Source organism: Lagopus leucura, unplaced genomic scaffold (assembly GCF_019238085.1).
Source record: "Lagopus leucura isolate 7727_CA_CO unplaced genomic scaffold, USGS_WTPT01 Super-Scaffold_100001, whole genome shotgun sequence".
Classification (NCBI taxonomy): Eukaryota; Metazoa; Chordata; class Aves; order Galliformes; family Phasianidae; genus Lagopus; species Lagopus leucura.
The window spans coordinates 58,228,655-58,246,269 of NW_024962262.1; the positions used below are offsets into that span (position 1 = coordinate 58,228,655).

General features: G+C 41.8%; 1 protein-coding gene across 1 annotated transcript; it reads left to right on the forward strand.

Annotated features, from left to right (window-relative positions):
• Nucleotides 1-1,646: 1,646 nt before the first annotated feature.
• On the forward strand, nucleotides 1,647-17,000 carry ZRSR2 (zinc finger CCCH-type, RNA binding motif and serine/arginine rich 2). The gene is made up of 11 exons (XM_042867784.1): nucleotides 1,647-1,723; nucleotides 3,516-3,595; nucleotides 3,715-3,811; nucleotides 4,088-4,196; nucleotides 4,530-4,616; nucleotides 6,769-6,807; nucleotides 8,397-8,512; nucleotides 12,736-12,949; nucleotides 15,252-15,307; nucleotides 15,490-15,599; nucleotides 16,235-17,000. Exons 1-11 carry the CDS (start codon nucleotides 1,677-1,679, stop codon nucleotides 16,720-16,722), a joined length of 1,443 nt encoding a protein of 480 aa, XP_042723718.1. The 5' UTR covers nucleotides 1,647-1,676; the 3' UTR covers nucleotides 16,723-17,000.
• Nucleotides 17,001-17,615: the final 615 nt, after the last annotated feature.

The following is a 17,615-nucleotide window of genomic DNA, read 5'->3' on the forward strand; positions in this document are numbered from 1 at the left end:
AACTTCTCAATATTGAGTTAGAGACGGTTTAAAGAAAAGTTATCGTACTTGCTCTACTAAAAGGATGAAGAAGAGTTGTAGTTGTAAGTCCTAAATAAAATATCATTTTTTAAAATAATTGTTTTCTCAAAACATTCATGGATGTGTATGGTCCATCAGTTCTAAAATGCACAATACTGCCATCTTCTGTATCTAAAGCTGCAAATTATGTGTTGTTTTACACGTAGATTCTGCACAAGTAAACAGTAAAAGTAATAGCACTGTCAACTCCATTTTAAAAGGCAATCTACAACCAACATGGTGAAGTACCCACTAGAACGGTCATCATCTGAATATTCCCTGATCAATGGGTAAAAAGAGCTGCTGACTATAATAGTCACAACATCTTTGAGCTTCAGAATAAATAATAAGATACTCATTATGCCATTAATGAAGAGCACAATTAGTCTGCACTGGCAGGCTTCACCATCAGCAGCTTGGATTGTCCATGCAATATACTAGCACTAGAATATACAAAGAAAGTTCCTGTACTGTGGTTTATGACAATAATTTAGGTATTAATCAACAATATACATTATTAATGGTCATGCAAAACATGAACAGATAAAATCTATAAATTTGTTGTGTCTGAATGCCGCAATGTCATGTCTGTCACCAAAAAACTGATTACAGATAACCTGAATGTTCTGGCACATCATATCTGTGACTCTGTGCATTGTAATTGATATTTGGGTCCAGGAGCAGAGAGGATGCTGCAAAGCAGCTCACAAGTTACAAGGACCAGACTAGAGTGGAAGGGATTACATGTGATGGGCAGGGGAGGGTCAAGCTGGACATCAGGATAAGGTTCTTCACCAGAGCATGGTTGGGCCCTGAAACGGGCTCCCCAGGGCAGTGGGCATGGACCCAAGCCACCAAACCAAGGTGTTCCAGAGCATCTGGACAGTGCTCTTAGACACATGGCCTGATTTTTGGGTGGCCCTGTCTGGAGCCAGGAGCTGGACTCATCAATCCTCATGGAATATTCTCAGGATATTCTGCGATTTTATAATTCCGTGATATGTCTTTATACTAAAGATGGATAGAGCTGCTCAGCACTAATAGCAAGAAGGCATCAGTGGTGCCAGTTACTTTCATTAGTACACTTGTCTGGTGTGCCCCAGCCTCACTGGACATCTGACTTCACTCAGCTCTTCAACACAGTCGCACCATGGCAGGCTATCAGCCAGAAGACACGCTGAAAGCTCACCTGGTGGCAGGCATTGCACAACTGTATTTCACATCTACGTCACAGCGTAACCAGAGCAAGGCACACGTTACAATCCATAATCCAGGCAGTTACTGAAGCTGTAGACTATCAGCACGACCCGCTGTGTGGACAGGCAGTCCAGCCGTGAAGCACAAAGTGCACCGCTTCACTCAGCAGGGCTGAGAAAACCATGAGAGGGACTCAGGGCACTCAATCAATCTCCTTTCCTTTGGAGCCCTTTTGTAAACCGAAATGCAAGGCACTGGTTTTCAAGGCACTCCGCCATACGCCAACAACGAGCTCCACCTCCGTCCACAACTGCCGCTAATGGGCACCTGGCGCGCACCAACCACAGCCGCTCGAGTACCGGAAGGGATTTTGCGCCCTTCCGCCGCGGGGTCACGTGACATCCCGTCGGTAACGCAAGATGGCGGCGCCCATGTTGCTGCCCGAGTCCCCTCTGGGGAAGCTGAGGTGAGGATGGGGTTGAGGCCCGCGCCAGGCCTCCCCATCTCATCTAGAAAGAAGGGGAAGAGCCTTGGGATGCCTATGGAGGGCCGAGGCCCAATTCCAGAAGAGGCCGCCCGGCTGCGCGGTAGGCCGGGTCGAGGCCGCCTCGCGGCCGGGCCTGGGAGTGGCGCAGCTACGTGCCGCCATGGCCGCCCCGCCGCCGCCGGTGCCGCGAGCTGGGGGTGAACCGGCGGCGCTGTCCATGAGGGGGATGGGGGAGGGGGTGCCGCCGGGCTGGGGTGAGGCCGGAATGGGGAGTGTGGGGTGACAGATGATGTCTAGGCCGCTGTCTGTATCCTGCCCGCCCGTTCGCCGGGTAAGGGAGGTACCAGGCGGGGGACTGGGGTCCGGCAAGTGCCTGAGCTGGGTGTGTGTTGGGGCGGCCTCGTCTGGCAGTGCCTCTTAGCCTGAGTGGCTTCTCTTGTCGCACTCGGTGGTGTACTTGCAAACTTGGCTGCAGCTGTGCATTAGCAGCATTGAGAGTTGCTCTTTCCTGTATTTCTTAGGCATCAGCAGCTGCTGAGACAGCCTGAAAGCTGGGCAGTGTTTTTGTGTCAATCTTAGGCATCTGTTTAAGAGCGGGAGAATTGTCCCTGGTGGTGGGTATTACAGAAGATACTGGGCTTGTGTGAGTCAAAGGAGAAGGCTGAGCATGTAGTGAGGCATCTGTCAGGCACTCAGCTTCCTGGGTAACCATCACAATGCTATGAGTGGCATGCAGTGTTGTGCAGGTGCTGAAGTTGCAAATAACCATGAGCAGAAGGGCGAGTTTTTTATTCTGAATTACGTATCTAGATTTAAAAAAAAAAAAAAAATCACTCTGAAAAAAATTGCTCTGAAATGGCAGGCCTCTGGTCTGCTGTCACTATTTGTCATGGGTGGGAAGAGTTGAAGATCATCCTTCCTGCTGCGAACTGACTAGAAAGAATGGAGCTAGAAAGAAAAAAGGACAGAGAAGGGGTGGTATGAGAAGATTTTTAGTTATGTGAAGTGATATTGAGCATAATGAGAACAAGGTGCTGCTTCCTGGCAGCCACACAGAGCTGTCATGCAAACTGACACGCTAAGCATGAGTGTAGCTAAGATCGTGTAGTGTAAAAGAGAGATTGAGAACTGTATGGCCAGGCTGGATGGAGCTCTGAGCAACCTGGTTTAGAGGGAGCTGTCCCTGCCTGTAGCAAGGGGGTTGGAACTACATGATTTTGAAGGTCCCTTTCAACTCCAATCATTCTATAATTCTGTGATCTCTAGTAACTGTTGTGTGTGCTTGTGGTATCTATGCATTAAAACTGCTGTTTGTAGAGGAAATGTAGGCAGAAGGGCAAAGATGTGGAATTTCGTACCAAGTAAAGAGAGCAAAAAACTAACATTTGCTGGAGGCATGCCAGAGCTGCCAAGTAGGATATGCTTTTTTTTTGTTTGTTTTTCTGCCAGATCTTATCTGGTGGCCAAGGTTCAGTATCTAGGGGAGCTTTCATGGGGCTGATGATGATGAGCACTGCAGAGCTCAACAAGGAGAAGATCCTCTGCGTTGGGTCCAAGTCCAAGCACTGTCATTATTGCTGGCAACATGCAGCTCTAAAAGCACAGTTGCAGATTTTATTGCCGTGTCAGATATCCCTGTAGTGTTATGTTTCATATAAATATGTTTATTTTGCAATTGTGGGGTTTTATGCTGATGATGTAGTCGAATGCATATATGATACTAAAACTTCTTTGCTAGGCTGTGGTAGCATAAATAATTTCTCATCTTCAGCCATCAGAAATACAGAGCCATTCTGAAGAAAGAAAAGCGGAAAAAAAAGCGGCAGGCACTTGCCAAACTGAGAGACTCAGGTAAGTGCAAAGAATTTTGGATTTCCAGGTGATTTTTTTTAACAAAGATATAAATTTGCATGCATCTGGTTACTGCAGCGTCCACTTGCTAGGATGCTTTTTTTCTTTTCTTTTCTCAGAAGCTACAGAAAAAGATGAATCAGTGTCTGAGGAGGAGGACGAGGAGCTCGAAGAAGAAGAAGATGAGGAAGAGGAAAAAAAACTTGAGGCAGAAAGGTAAAAAAGCTAGAAACCAGCACATGTCAAATACATGTTCATGCTTTGAAAAGTATTAATATATTCTGTGTATAAAATAGAATCTTCAATCTATATTCCATGTTTCACAGGAGTTCTCTAGAGTGTGAATGATTGCCATAGAATTTTTAATTTTAAGGAATGTTAGATAAACTGTAGATAATGCTAAGCTAACAAATTTAGTTATATGCACGATGATTGCATCTGTTATGGGTAATCGTTAAAATTTGCCTGAGAGGTATATGGTTTCATTGGTAGACAAAAACTACATGAACAGTGGTTGCTGAGGGAAGAAAAGGCTCAAGAAGAGTTCAAGCTTAAGAAAGAAAAAGAAGAGGCTGCAAGAAAACGTCAAGAGGAAGAAGAGGTGATATATCAACTTAGTGTTATAGTTATATCTGGTAATAAGGAAGACTTACAATAACTTTGTTTAATATCTTCTGCTGTAGTGTACCAAGTTTTGTTGATGTTGATATGTCTAAAAATGTAAGCTCCTTTCTTCATTTAATTCTAGAAGAGCAAAATTAAAAAGACACTAAAATACTCATGTAATGGGTTTTTATTAAGAGATGTGGTGTCTTATGACTGAATGATAATGGTCAGGGAGTTAAAATACAGCATGATTGTTTTGAATTTGATTCTAGTGATTATAAAGTATTTATTTGTTTCCTTGAGTAACTTTTTTTTTTTTATCATAAAGAGAAAGATCAAAGAAGAATGGGAAGAGCAGCAAAGAAAAGAGAGAGAAGTGGCACAGCAGAAGCAACAGGAGAAGAGAGAAAGAGAGGTGATTCCTGGCAGTGGGAGGATAAGCATACTACATATCCTCTTGCATTATCTGATGCACCAATCTATGCATGTTGAAAAAGGATTTTATTCTAACTATAAGTGCATGAATCTGTTAATTATTTATCTTTGTTTTAAGTTGCTAAAATGATACTTCACTGTTGAAGAAGATCGAGTAACTCCATTTACCTAGAAGGATAACTGATTCTAATGCATTTCTATGTACTTTTTTTACACCAGTTAAACACAGAGGCACACAATGCATACCAGTTTCTGGTATTTGTGCTTTTTACATTTTACAGTAAAGATAGTCCTTATTTAATGTCCCAGCTAAACATAGTGGTGAAGAAAATTCCCAGTGAGGATATAGAGTTATATTTCTGCTGTTCCTTAACAGAGTCCTTAATCTAAAGATACATTACAGCTCTTCTTTACCTGACTCATCCAACAGGACGTATCTTTTTTTTTCAGAGTACCTTAAATGGGCAAAAAAGCTATGCTAAACATGCTAGTAATTTATAACATTTCTTTTAAGCATACATTCTTTTTAAGTGTTAGAAATTGAATAATTTGGATGTAAGATGCCCTGAACACAAATAAAAAAATGAGGACTGACCTATCGCCAGTAAAGGGCAATTGCAGCTGTGACATATCAGCTTCTCCACGTTAGGAAAAGATTCAAGTTCAGCACTACTGCTGGAAGGTGTCTTGATGATGTGTTTCGTAACTCCAGCTGGGCAATAGACATGAGCAAATGCTATTGTCTCCTGCATTTAATAGTTGATTGCTTCACTGGTTACATAATGTAGCCACGATGAAGGAAAAAGAACAGCAGTTGTATTTCCCATCTGTCTTCTTCTTGTGTTTCATGTCCTTTCCTTGCAGAGTAAGGAGAGAAAATGATGTTCTCATCCTTTATTGAAGGTTGAGATATAGTTCTCTTAGTACTGTGTCATGGTATCAGCAGGGTTTTGTGCCTTCCCTTTTCTTGTGGCTAAGTTTGCTTAGTCCTGTTGGTTTCCTGAACTAGCTGGAAACTGTTTTTTTCTTTTTTTCTTTTTTAATAATTGTTTTCTTTCTGGATTACTGTTTTACTGGTCTAGTGAAAGAAAGCTCTCAAAGAAGGCGCTGACAGTCACTCACTGTGGGTGAGTGTTCAGGAGGGAGTGGAGCCACACATTTTGGCAGTGCAAAGTTAGTGCATTGATTTGGCCTCTCTCTTCAGACAGGAGTTTATTCAGATTTTGACTTACTGACCGATAGAAAAGATGGCATTTTTTGCTCCTTAGGATGGGAAAATAGTTTTTGGGTTTGTTTTTTTTAATGTTGAATTACATTTTTTCCTAACTTTCTGTTCCTCTTTTTTTAATTTATTGCTTTATTCTGCCTAATGAGCCTGCTTTGGCAGGGGGACTGGACTAGATAATCTCTAGAGGTCCCTTCCAGCCCCTACAATTCTGTGATTTTTGTGACATTCCAAATTAGAACACCACCAGTATATTTTTCTTGTATTGGTTATGTCTCAATGTCTTTATATTTAAACTTCCTAGAATAATTTGTAAGGACTAGTTTCTAGTTTGTCTTGGAACGTGACTGTTACTTTGCTTAGCCCAGTTAGAGGAAAAGGAAAGAATATTCTCATTGTTTTACTCTATTTAAAAAAACTAGATACAGCAAAGCTTAACAGGTTTCTGAATTTAACACTTAACAGTTGCAGAGTTGAGTTTAACAAGGGCTTACTAAACAACATGCTTTTCTGTGCTGCCTGGAATATTCTAAGTCAAAAAGCTTAGCGCAAATAAATGATCATGAATTCAACTGTAATTAAATTTAGTCCTAGACGAAAAGATGAATTTGGCTGTTCAGTAGTTCAGTTGCAGTTTCGGTAAAGAAAATGAAAATTTTGAAGCTGTCTAGTATTTGGATTAGAAAATCCTCTACATGAAAGTTTAGTCTGATGTGTCGTTTAATGGCTTTGTAACGTGTGAATTCCTACAAAGCAAAAATAAAACTTACGGTTTTCAAGCAAGCCCCATCAAACATTTCACTGTGCATAATCGTGGGGTATTGTAAATTAGGTTCTTAACTGAAGAAACCAGATGTTTTGCGTGTCCGTGGGATTTTCACTAGTCCTGTGTTTGCACCATTTATAGGCGGCTGTGCAGAAGATGCTGGATCAAGCTGAAAGCCAGGTATGCTCCATCTTTTTCAAAAAAGAACTGAAAAATAATTTCACTGCTATCTAGCCTTTGCCTCGTAGCGTGTTGTCCATCTGCTGTCAAGAACCTAATGGCTAATAAATTTATTATGTAGTGGTTTGCATAAGCTGTAAACAATTCTTTACTGGATGGAATATAATTAAGTGTATTTCTGACTGGTTGATCGCAGTGCAGTTGTGCATGCTTATTCTTGTTCAGGGGATGTGAGTCAAGAATGAATCTGGAAATACTGATGTGTGCTCTATTTTTAAGAAACAGCAACAACAGAAACTAGTAACAGTGTACTTGTGGATTACATTTCTAAACAAAGCTGTCAGTCCTTTCAAGCTGTGAGACAAATTTGGTTTTTGAGCAGATGGTCGACTCTAAATAAACCATTCAGCAGCATAGGAAAGCACAGATCCTGAAGGAAAAAAAACAGAGTGGGGAGAACCTGACTGCTGGGATTCCTGGAATAGTGTGCATCTCACATTGGCATGTTGTAGTAAGGGAAATTAAGTCTTCATTTGAACCTTAGAGGGTATGAATTTGGTCTTTCCTATTTCCTTAGAAGATAACCTGACTTTTTATGCCTGTATATATAGGATATACTATCCACTACTTTTGAACAGTCATATTCTGTTTAAAATTCTGCATAAATCTGAAATTTAAGTTTTAACCTAGTGTTACCCATTGAGTGTGATTACCACTAACTGCTTTGGAGTAGAATTCAGTTCTGAATTGCATTTAAATGGTTCTTTAGGTTGGCAATCTGACTCTTTATTTTGGAATATGAGTAGAAAAATGCTTTGAGCTATTATCTGCCCAGTATTTCAGATGTGTTAACAGCCATTTCTGCAAGGGAATAGACAGAAATGTATGTTGGAATCGTTGCATGGTATCAGTCAGTTCAGAGTTCTGCTACTTCCGTGCAGTTGAAGTGATGGTGCTGTTTTGTTGAGAAGAAATTACGGCTGAGAGTCATGAGTAGAACTGGGGGCAGGGTCAAATCCTGCCTGTAAATGAACAGTTTTCAGTTGATCTAAAATGACAACTTTTGGCTAGTTGGCTTCACGGATCTTTTGGCTAAGAAAATGAAAATTCATTTCTTAAAATGTGCTTTATTGATGGTCAGCTCGTGCCTGTAAATTGATTATCCCAATCTGAATTTCGAAAATCTTAATTTCATTGCCTGAGATGAGCAGTATGGAGGCCTTTAGTTCCAGTACTGTGAATTTAATTGTTTTTAATTCTAGCCTATGACAGGTTACTTTTATATTAGCATTTCCTAACTGCATAAAAAGTGACAGTTATAAAATTACTGAGCTTTGAGCTGTTGCAAAGATAGACAAGTAAGTAGTCCTATATTTTTATCTGCTAGATGTAAAAAGGGCTGCTCAGTGTATATTGGCATGAAGTAGCAAACAGGCTTAGCTGAGTGGGAAGAGCCTCTCAAAAAACTCGTTATTCCTGTGACCGAGGTGCGAATTATTACTGCAATTCTTTGTGTTATAAAATCTTAAGAAACTTTGTTTAGCAGAAGAAAACATTTCATAATTTTGTTTCAATGCTTCTTTTCACAGCTGGAGAATGGTGTGACCTGGCATAACCCAGAGCCCCCAGAGAACATAGGAACAGAGAAGGATAGAGCAAATTGCCCATTCTATATCAAAACAGGTTCCTGCCGATTTGGAGACAGGTAATCAATTGAATATTACCAGCATATAAATTTTTTGAGAGGTGAAGGGCAGGCAGCTTCATTAGCTCATGCGCAAACTGAAAAAAATCTTGATCTTGCTTTATAAAGGATGCCTTTTCCGTGAGGCAGTTGTCTCCAGGGTGAACACGTTCCATGTCAAAGCAAGGGATTGCCTCAGCGGTTGAGGGAGAACCCCTGTCAGGGAGCAGCTCCTGGGGGCCGTTAATCTTCCTCTGGTGGCAGTGCTCTGATGTGGTGGGGGTGGGGCTGGGAGCAGTGTGGTCTCCCCCTGTGGATACGAAAGGGGTGACCACCTTAAAAAGTACAACCAAGGACTCAAGTCATGACTGGTGCCACTAAAAAAAGGCCAATGAGAGCCATCTTTTCTGAAGGGGCACTAAGGCATCCATCTGCCACCTGGATAACCTCTTTAGAGGGGTTTGCTGCTTGCTGGGAGCCACATCTGGGACATCAGGAAAAAAAAATAACAGTCCTTCATGGGTTGCATGAGGCTGTGATCAGGAAATTAAAAAATATCAAAGAAGACTTTATGTTCCCTTGGGGAGATGTTGAAGGGATCAGGAGTGCAGGTGGTATTCTCCTCAGTCCTGCCAGCTGGAGAATGGGATCTGGGAGAAGGAGGAGAACAGGTCAGTTGAATGATTGGCTGCATGAGTGACATCGCTTCGAAGGCTGTGGGTTCCGTGACCTTGGATGCACCTTTAACAGACCACAAATGTTGACATGGGACAGAACACAGCTGACAAGGAGGGGCAAGAATATACCTGATAACAATCTGGCTGGGCTCATCGCCAGGGCTTTAAGCTAGAGCTGCTATGGGAGTGGGGGAAGCAGCAGGGGAAAACCTCAAATTTGTCCCAGATGTTTGTGTGAGGAGTCCTCTAGAAAGTTAATGTGTTCGAAAGCCCAGCTGAAGTGCATTGATACCAGTGCATGCAGCATGAGAAATAAGCAGCAGGAGTTGGAAAACAGGGTGCAATTTGAAAGCTATGATCTTATCACTATCACAGAAATGTGGTGGAATGGCTCACATAACTGGAATAGTATGATTCAGGGCTGCAAGCTTTTTAAAAGGGATAGATAAGGCAGGAGGGGTGGAGGAGATGCTTTGTATATTTAAAAAGTAGATAGACTGCAAGGAGCTCCCTCTGAGTAACAGAGGACAGGTTAAGAGCCTGTGGGTTAAGATTAGAGATGGGACTAATAAAGGACAGTTGGAGGTCAGGGTCTACTATACGCCACCTGATCTAGAGGAGCCTGCTGAGGAGGCCTTCTTGCTTCAGCTGAAAGAAGTGTCACACTCATAGACTCTCATCCTGATAGGGGATTTCAATCATCTGGTATCTGCTAGGAAAACAACACGGTGAGCTGCGAGTAATCTGGGAGACTCCTGCAGTCCATCAGCGATAACTTTCCAGTTCACTTATTGGAAAGACCAACCAGGGGTGAAGTGTTGCTGGACCTTGATCACGCTAATGTGGAGATTGGTGAAGACGTTAAGATTGGGGGCAGCCTGGGCTGCATTGACCATGCCCTTGCTGAGTTCATGATCTCAATGAAAGTAGATCTGGCAAAGAGTGCAGTCAGGAGCCTGAATTTGAAGAGTGCGAACTTCAGGCTATTTAAGGAATTTTAGGATGAGATCCCCCAGAAAACTTCCTAGGGACAAAGGAGTGCAGCAAAGCTGGCTACTTTTTAAGGATACCTTTCTGAGCGTGCAAGAGCTCTCTATTCCCAAGTACAGGAAATGAGGCAGAGGAAGCAAGAAACAACCATGGCTCGACGAGGACGTGGTGGACAAACTGAGGGGAAAGAAGGGCAAGTACAGACAGTAGAAACAAGGATATGTCACCTGGGAAGAATACAGGGATGCTATCCAGACATGTAGAGTTAGGATTAGGAAAGCCGAGGCACAGATGGAACTGAATGTGGCAAACAATATTTAAAGCAAGAAAGAATTTTATAGGTGCATTAAAAACAGGCCAAAAAGAGTATTCCTCTGATAAATAAGAAAGGAGGATTGGCTACAGCAGATACGGAGAGAGATGAGGTAATCAGTGGGTTGTTAGTTTAGGTTTTCACTAGCAACAGGGATTCTCATATTTCTTGCATCCCTGAATCTCACTTCCATGAACCTCTTGTTGGGAACTAGGGGAGCAAACTGCCCTGCTTCCCCCACCCCTCCCTCTCCGTGCTCACCTCATGAGACTGAATGTGTACAAGTGTATGGAACTGGATGACCTGCATCCCATAGTCCAAAGGGTGCTGGCTGATGTGGTTGCTGAGCTGCTCTCCATTATATTTGAAAAGTTATGGCTGTCAGTCAGTCACCAGTGACTGGAAAAAGGGAACCATCAGTCCCATTTATAAGAAGAGGAGGAAGGAGGACCTGAAGCTGTTGAGCTTCACCTTTGTGCCTGGGAAGATCATGGAACAGATCCTCCTGGAAGACACTTTAAGGCACCTGAGGGATGAACAGGTGATTCAAGACAGCCAGCATGGCTTCACCAAGTTGTTCCTGACCAATCTGGTGGTCATAGAAATGATTGATTAGTGTCATTGGTAGAGAAAGGGAAGGTAACTGATGTCATCTACTTGGACTTGTGCAAGACCTTTGATGTGGTCTTCTACCACATCCTTGTATCTAAATTATAGATATGTGAATTCAAAAAGTGGACTGTTTGGTGGATAAGGAATTGGTTGAAAGGTCGCAGACAGAGTTGTGGTCAATCGCTTTATGTCCAGGTGGAGGTCAGTGATGAGTGGTGTCCCTCAGGCATCTGTCTTGGGACTGGTACTCTTTAATATCTTCATCAATAATGTAGATGATGGGATCAATAGCACCCTCAGCAAGATTGCTGATGATGCCAAGCTGGGCAGTACAGTTTGTATAGCAGGAGGAAGAGATGCCATCCAGAAGGACTTTGATACACTTGCAAGGTGGGCCCATGTGAACCTAATGAGGTTCAACAAAGTGAAGTGCAAGGTTTTGCACTGGGTCAGGGTAATCCCAGGCATGTATACAGACTGGGAGAAGAACTTGAGAGTAGCCCTGCGGAGAAGGACATATGGTAGATGCAAAATTTAATATGAGCCAGTAGAGTGCACTTGCAGCCCAGAAGGCCAACGGTATCCTGGGCTGTATCAGAAGAGGGGTGGCCAGCAGGGAGAGGAAGGTGATTGTTCCCCTCTGTTCTGCCCTTTTGAGTCCCTTTCTGGAGTACTGTGTCCAGGTCTGGTACTCCCATCACATAAAAGATGTGGAGCTTTTGGATAGGGTCCAGAGAAGGCCATGAAGATGACTGACTGAAGGAGCTGAACTTATTCAGTCTGGAGAAGAGAAGGCCACGGGGAGATCTCATTATGGCCTTCTAGTATTTAAGGATAGATTATAAACAGGAAGGAAATGCACTTTTTACACAGGTAGATAGTGATAGGACACGGAAGAATGGTTTTAAACTGAAGGAGAGAAGATTTGCATTAGATCTCAGAGGGAAGTTTTATGAGAGGGTGGTGAGGTGGTGGAATATGTTGCCCAGAGAGGTTTTGGTTGCCTCATCCCTGGAGGTGTTCAAGGCCAGGTTGGTTGAGACCCTGGGCTAGCCTGATCTAGTACTTGATCTAGCAGTTGGGAACTCTGACCGTGGCAAGGGGGTTGGAACTTGATGATCTCTTCCAACCCAAGTCATTTTATGATTTTATGATAAATTACTTCTATTTATTTGGATGTGTTTCTGTTATTCATGATGGTACTAGGCAGAACCGTTGCCTGGCTGGAATTGATGTTACAGAACATTGCTGATGATACATTCTGGTTCTGTTGATTGAAGTGACTTCTACCTTAGCTCTGGCAAATGCACAAATATATTTGGGCAGAATACATTTGATTTCTTCTTTTAGTGCAGGCCTGGCACGTCAGATGTTGTTTTCATCTTGATTAGTTTACATATGCTGCATCTTTGAAAAATAAAACAAAAATTATCTTCCAGAATTCTCTTCTTTGTGTACTGTTAAATCTGTGCTAATTTCATTCTTGGTTCCTGTATATTGCTGTGGGTGCTTCGTATTGGAAATGCAGTAAAAGGCAAGAACAGAGAAGGACGACAGTAGTAACTTTTTCAAAATGGCGAGTGTTTGAAGTTTCAAGTGCTTCTTCTGCCAAAAGCAAAAATACTTTTTCTTCCTTCTCTACAATTTTCCAGGTGTTCCCGCAAGCATAACTATCCAACATCCAGTAAGACACTGCTTGTCCGAGGGATGTTCATTACTTTTGGCATGGAGCAGTGTCGAAGGGATGACTACGACACCGATGCAAGTCTCGAGTACAGTGACGAGGAGACCTACCAGCAGTTCCTAGAGTTCTATGAGGACGTGCTCCCTGAGTTTCAGAATGTGGGGAAGGTTGTTCAATTCAAGGTATGCATATGAGTGTAACAACTTGTAAATTCTGAACGTATACCATGTCAGTTGTGTTTTATTAGCCTTTAGAGAATTCAGTGCAGTATAGTCTAGGTAAATCCCATGTACTTCACAGAACTATACTGTGTCTACTTCAACTGTGCATCTCTCATGACACCTGTAAACTTCTCAGTGCTTCTGCAGAGCATTCTGGGTGAATCTTCTCTCCCATTCTCTTGAATTGTTACAAAAGCTTATGCTTTTATACTGGCAGACATTCATACAAAATAAGAGTCTGTGTAACTCTCAATCCCTTCTCTGCTTAGCCTGTGATAAGCCCAGAGGGCTCATGGATTAAGACTGTTACACGATGTAAAGATGTTTGGGCTGCTATTGCCACTTACTGTCACTGTGCCACTTAGAACTGTGCCAAAGGTATGATGATAATGAAATACATTACCAAATAGGAGTATACACCCAAGCAGTATCATTGTAGATCTGATGTGATAAAACAAACTCAACAATGAACTGAAAAGGTAGTATGTACTTCAGCAGCAGGAATTAATTTGAACTGGCTGTCTTGTAAAGATGCTATTTAAGTGGTGTTGAGGTTTGTCATCTACTTTTAGTTTCTGCATCTGGTTTCCTGATTTATATTTTTTTCCTTATAAAGATTATGGTTTCTAGTGAGAAAAAATGAGGAACCTGCAAATATAGACCTCCTGATGAATGATGCCTTGTTGTACTAAAATGTACAGCTTGGATGGTGGAATCTCCTTTTAACAGAACTTACGGAAGCATCCCTTTCTGCTTGCCATTGCCAAGTGATTTTCTGTAGTGACCAGGAGGCAAGAAATGCCTTTTCTCTTTTTGTTTCCCTGTATTGACAACTGCCTCAGGACAGAGATTGTACTAGCATCACAAGCAAGAGGAAAGTTAAGTAAAATCAGTGAATTCTCAGTGAACTTTATAAGAAAGAAACCTTCACTTATTTGAGAATGAGAATCCTCCCCCACATCCTCATGCATTGACTCAGGGGATATTAGCAAGCAGTGCTCCCTTCTGGAAGATGGGATGCAGGTTCTCAATGGAGAATGTGTTGAAACAGTCTTACCATCAAAACTCACATCCTTAAGGTAATATCTTGGTTGTGTTACATGCAGCTATTTGCTAAGTTGCATGTACTTTGGTCCCTGTGGCTAATAGTGAGTTAATAGCTTCTACTCTAGGGTTTCTTAGCTTTTGAAGCAATTCTGCAACTCTAACTTGATTTTTCAGAGGTGTTCTTGTTTTATTAGAGATGCTTAGGAATTAGGTGTCAACTGCTAGGATCTTAACTGTGATTTTGTTGAGTGTCTGCTACCATTTAGACTCATGTTACGCACATCCCTCTTTCAACTGATTTCCATTTCCAACGTGGCCTAAGGTTTTATTTTTACTGTTCTTTCTGGGAAACTAGTCCAGAATCTGGCAGGTCTTGACAAGACACGCTTCTTCTCTTTTCCCACCCAAACATGCCTGTTGTGATGTCGTTCTTGTTCTTGCACTGACCTTGTTATTTATCTTGAACAGGATGACTGTTTATGCTGTAATATTTAATTATATAGCTGCTTGCTGTTATCTCTGAAGCCCTTGCCTAATCCAGCACACATGCGCATTATTCTTTCAGGGTCAGTCAGGTACAGTGATGGAAGAAGCTACTTGTCTCACTTGGACCAGATGCTGGAAGAGGCCTGGAGGCAAGAGAGGCTGGCAAACTGGGTTCTTGCCTGATTGGGGCCATTTGTCCCAGAATCCTGAGAGACCAGTAACAGGCTTTCGGGAGGTCAAATTGCATATTTTTGAATGCTAAATTATGATGAAAAATTGTGTTTCAGAAATGTGAAAGTGAGTGACTTCAACTTTTATAACTCATCTCACTCTCAGAGAGGTTGTGAAGGTAGATTGATCTAAAGATTCTTTTACCCCATGTTTCCTTACAGAGGTACTACTGGTTGTTTTCAGAGCAGTATTTGGCTGTTGTAGAGTAGTGCTGACCCAGACTTCAGTGCAAGACAACTGAGTACAAGCTGCCTTGTAGACTGGAACAGAGGCCACAGTGTCAATCAGAGCAAAATGCTGGAAACATACAAAAATAAAGCAGAAGACCTTTTTGTTTTCTAAACCTTGTATTTGACTAAAACTGTGTTCAGAAGAAAATAATGTGTGAGTTCACGCTGATGTGCCGTGATATATCAGAATGGCTGCCAATTCAATGTGTGTGAGTTGCTGTATAGCATGAGCCTTCCGTTGCCCTAATGTAATGTTTCCATCTCCTTAGGTCAGCTGCAACTATGAGCCTCACCTACGAGGAAATGTGTACGTTCAGTATCAGACGTGAGTATTCAGTCTTACCAATTTGCACAACTGCAAAAGTCCAGTAATGAAAACGGTGTCGTCCAAATGTTTTATTCTCATACTGTAATGACATCCTAAAACTGGGCAATAACCTCTGAAACGATCCTACAGCAATAATGCTGCATGTTTGGTTACGTTGGGTATTTTTTTCCTTTTTAAAGGGAAAAGGACTGTCAGGCAGCTCTTGCTCTATTCAGTGGCCGATGGTACGCAGGCCGGCAGCTTCATTGTGAATTTTGTCCTGTGACAAGATGGAAGACTGCTATTTGCGGTGAGTTGCATAAGCACTCAGGAAATAGATTGTGTGTTACTGAAATAGTTTGTTTAGAAGTGAAAAAGAGGAAGTTAAGTGATTGCTTTGATTCTCTCAGTGCTTCAGTTCACGTTCATTTCTATTTCAAAGACAGATGTACTTATTTGCTTCTGTAGGTTTAGGAAGGAAAGGGAATACCTCTGCCATATGATATATGCATTCATATCATCCTAGTAGATTTGCCATGGACTGGAAAATTTGGATCCCAGCTTTCACAATAATAATGATTATAAGGTGGAAGTGTAGAAAATAGCAGTTTATCTCTTTCAAAAGCAACAGTAGTGTCTCAACCATCAACAGTTCTTAGCAGTTACTATTGCACTTGACTTCTCTACACGTACGTTCTTTGAAAGTTTAGGCTAATAAAAGTACTTACAAAATTGTTTTACGCTAAAGAATAGCCATCTTAAACATGTTAAAAATTAATTCCATGAGGAGTACATATAAAAGTAATCTTGGGTAGAATAGGTGTTCATATACATGTTTTTCTGTTCAAAGAAGCAGAATTCCGTTCAGTAAGTTTCTTTGCAGTAAGTGTATAATGCAGTTTTTAACAGGTCTGGCTCATAAAAAGCAACCCTAATCTGTTGCAGGCTTATTTGAAAGGCAGAAGTGTCCAAGAGGGAAACACTGCAACTTTCTTCATGTATTCAAAAATCCAAACAATGAGTTCTGGGAGGCCAATAGAGACATACGTGTTTCTCCAGAACGGACTAATCAGTTGTCTAAAAACTCTGAAAGGAGAAACAGATCGAGCCATCGTGATGACTATTACAGCCGGTCAAGGAGAAGGGGCAGCCCAAGCCCAGATCATTCTTACCGGAGAAATGGGGAATCTGAAAGAAAAAAGAATCGCCGCAAAAACAAGAGAAGGCGCCGATCTGGCAGGTCGAGAAGTCGAGAAAGGAGGAGGTCACGCAGCAGAGGGAGAAAGAGGAGAGGACGCAGTCGCAGCAGGAGTTACAGTCGAACACGGAGTCGGAGCAGAAGTCGCAGTTCCTCTCGATCCAGGAGTAGGGGCAAAAGGAGGTCAAGCAGCAGAGGAAGAAACAGTGAAACTCCAAAACGAAGTGAGAAATAATTTCAGAAATTGCTAATTGATCAAATGTAGAGCTGACAAAGAAACCTTTCCAATAGGGCACCAGATACATTTGAGTCACAAATAAAGTGTTCTTGCACATTAAAACGTTTCTTCCTAATAAAGGACCCTAGTTTACTGTGTGCTAAGCTTCAGAAAATTAAAAGTCCTATATAAGGTGTAAATGTCAAGTACTCTAGCTACTCTGTCCCTCTGAACTACTGCAACATTTGGATGCATACTGAGTACAAAATAGAAAGAAGTAAAGCTTTTTTGGTATATGCTTATGCCTGTGTTATGTGTGTGTTAAGTGTTTACTGTCCCTGTAAGGAGTTAGTACAGAACAGCTAGTGTGCTGTAAATTCACACAACAGCATACTGCAAGTTGAAGTCTGTGTAAAAGAGAGCCGTTTATGTTTACTGAATGTTTATCGGAATTTCCTTTCTAGACAAAGTAATATAATCATCTTATGCTTGGAGAAAAGGGATCTAAAAAGACTTCACAGTTTGATTGTACAATAGTTGCCCAGTAGGAGCTTTGTGGTCATAAGTGTTGGATTTTTCTCTCCTGTGACTGAGCTGCTGAGCTAATTGCCTGTAGGGATTGCAGTAGACTAAAACCAAGTAGGAATTACACAAAAAAATAAACAATCAACTTATTCAGTACCCTAATCCCCAAGTAAGAGGGGAGACCATGCACTTGTAATCCTGGATTGAAGACAGAAAATAGTTTGCATACCTCTTAGTTGCATGCCATTTGTAGTTGAAAATCTCCTGCCTAACCTATGGTGGAGTGGTAGGAAAGGTGTAAATCTGGTCACTAAACACGCAGATGTAGTTGTAAAGGCTCAAGATGACTGCAGAGATGTTGCAGAGTGGCTAAAGAAACTGAAAAG

Bases quoted from the DNA above. Each gene is read 5' to 3' on its own strand.
- ZRSR2 (XM_042867784.1), top strand. From the start codon at position 1,677: ATGGCGGCGCCCATGTTGCTGCCCGAGTCCCCTCTGGGGAAGCTGAG. The intron at 4,617-6,768 runs GTGATTCCTGGC...CACCATTTATAG, and splicing joins AGGAGAAGAGAGAAAGAGAG to GCGGCTGTGCAGAAGATGCT. The intron at 15,308-15,489 runs GTGAGTATTCAG...TCCTTTTTAAAG, and splicing joins GTGTACGTTCAGTATCAGAC to GGAAAAGGACTGTCAGGCAG.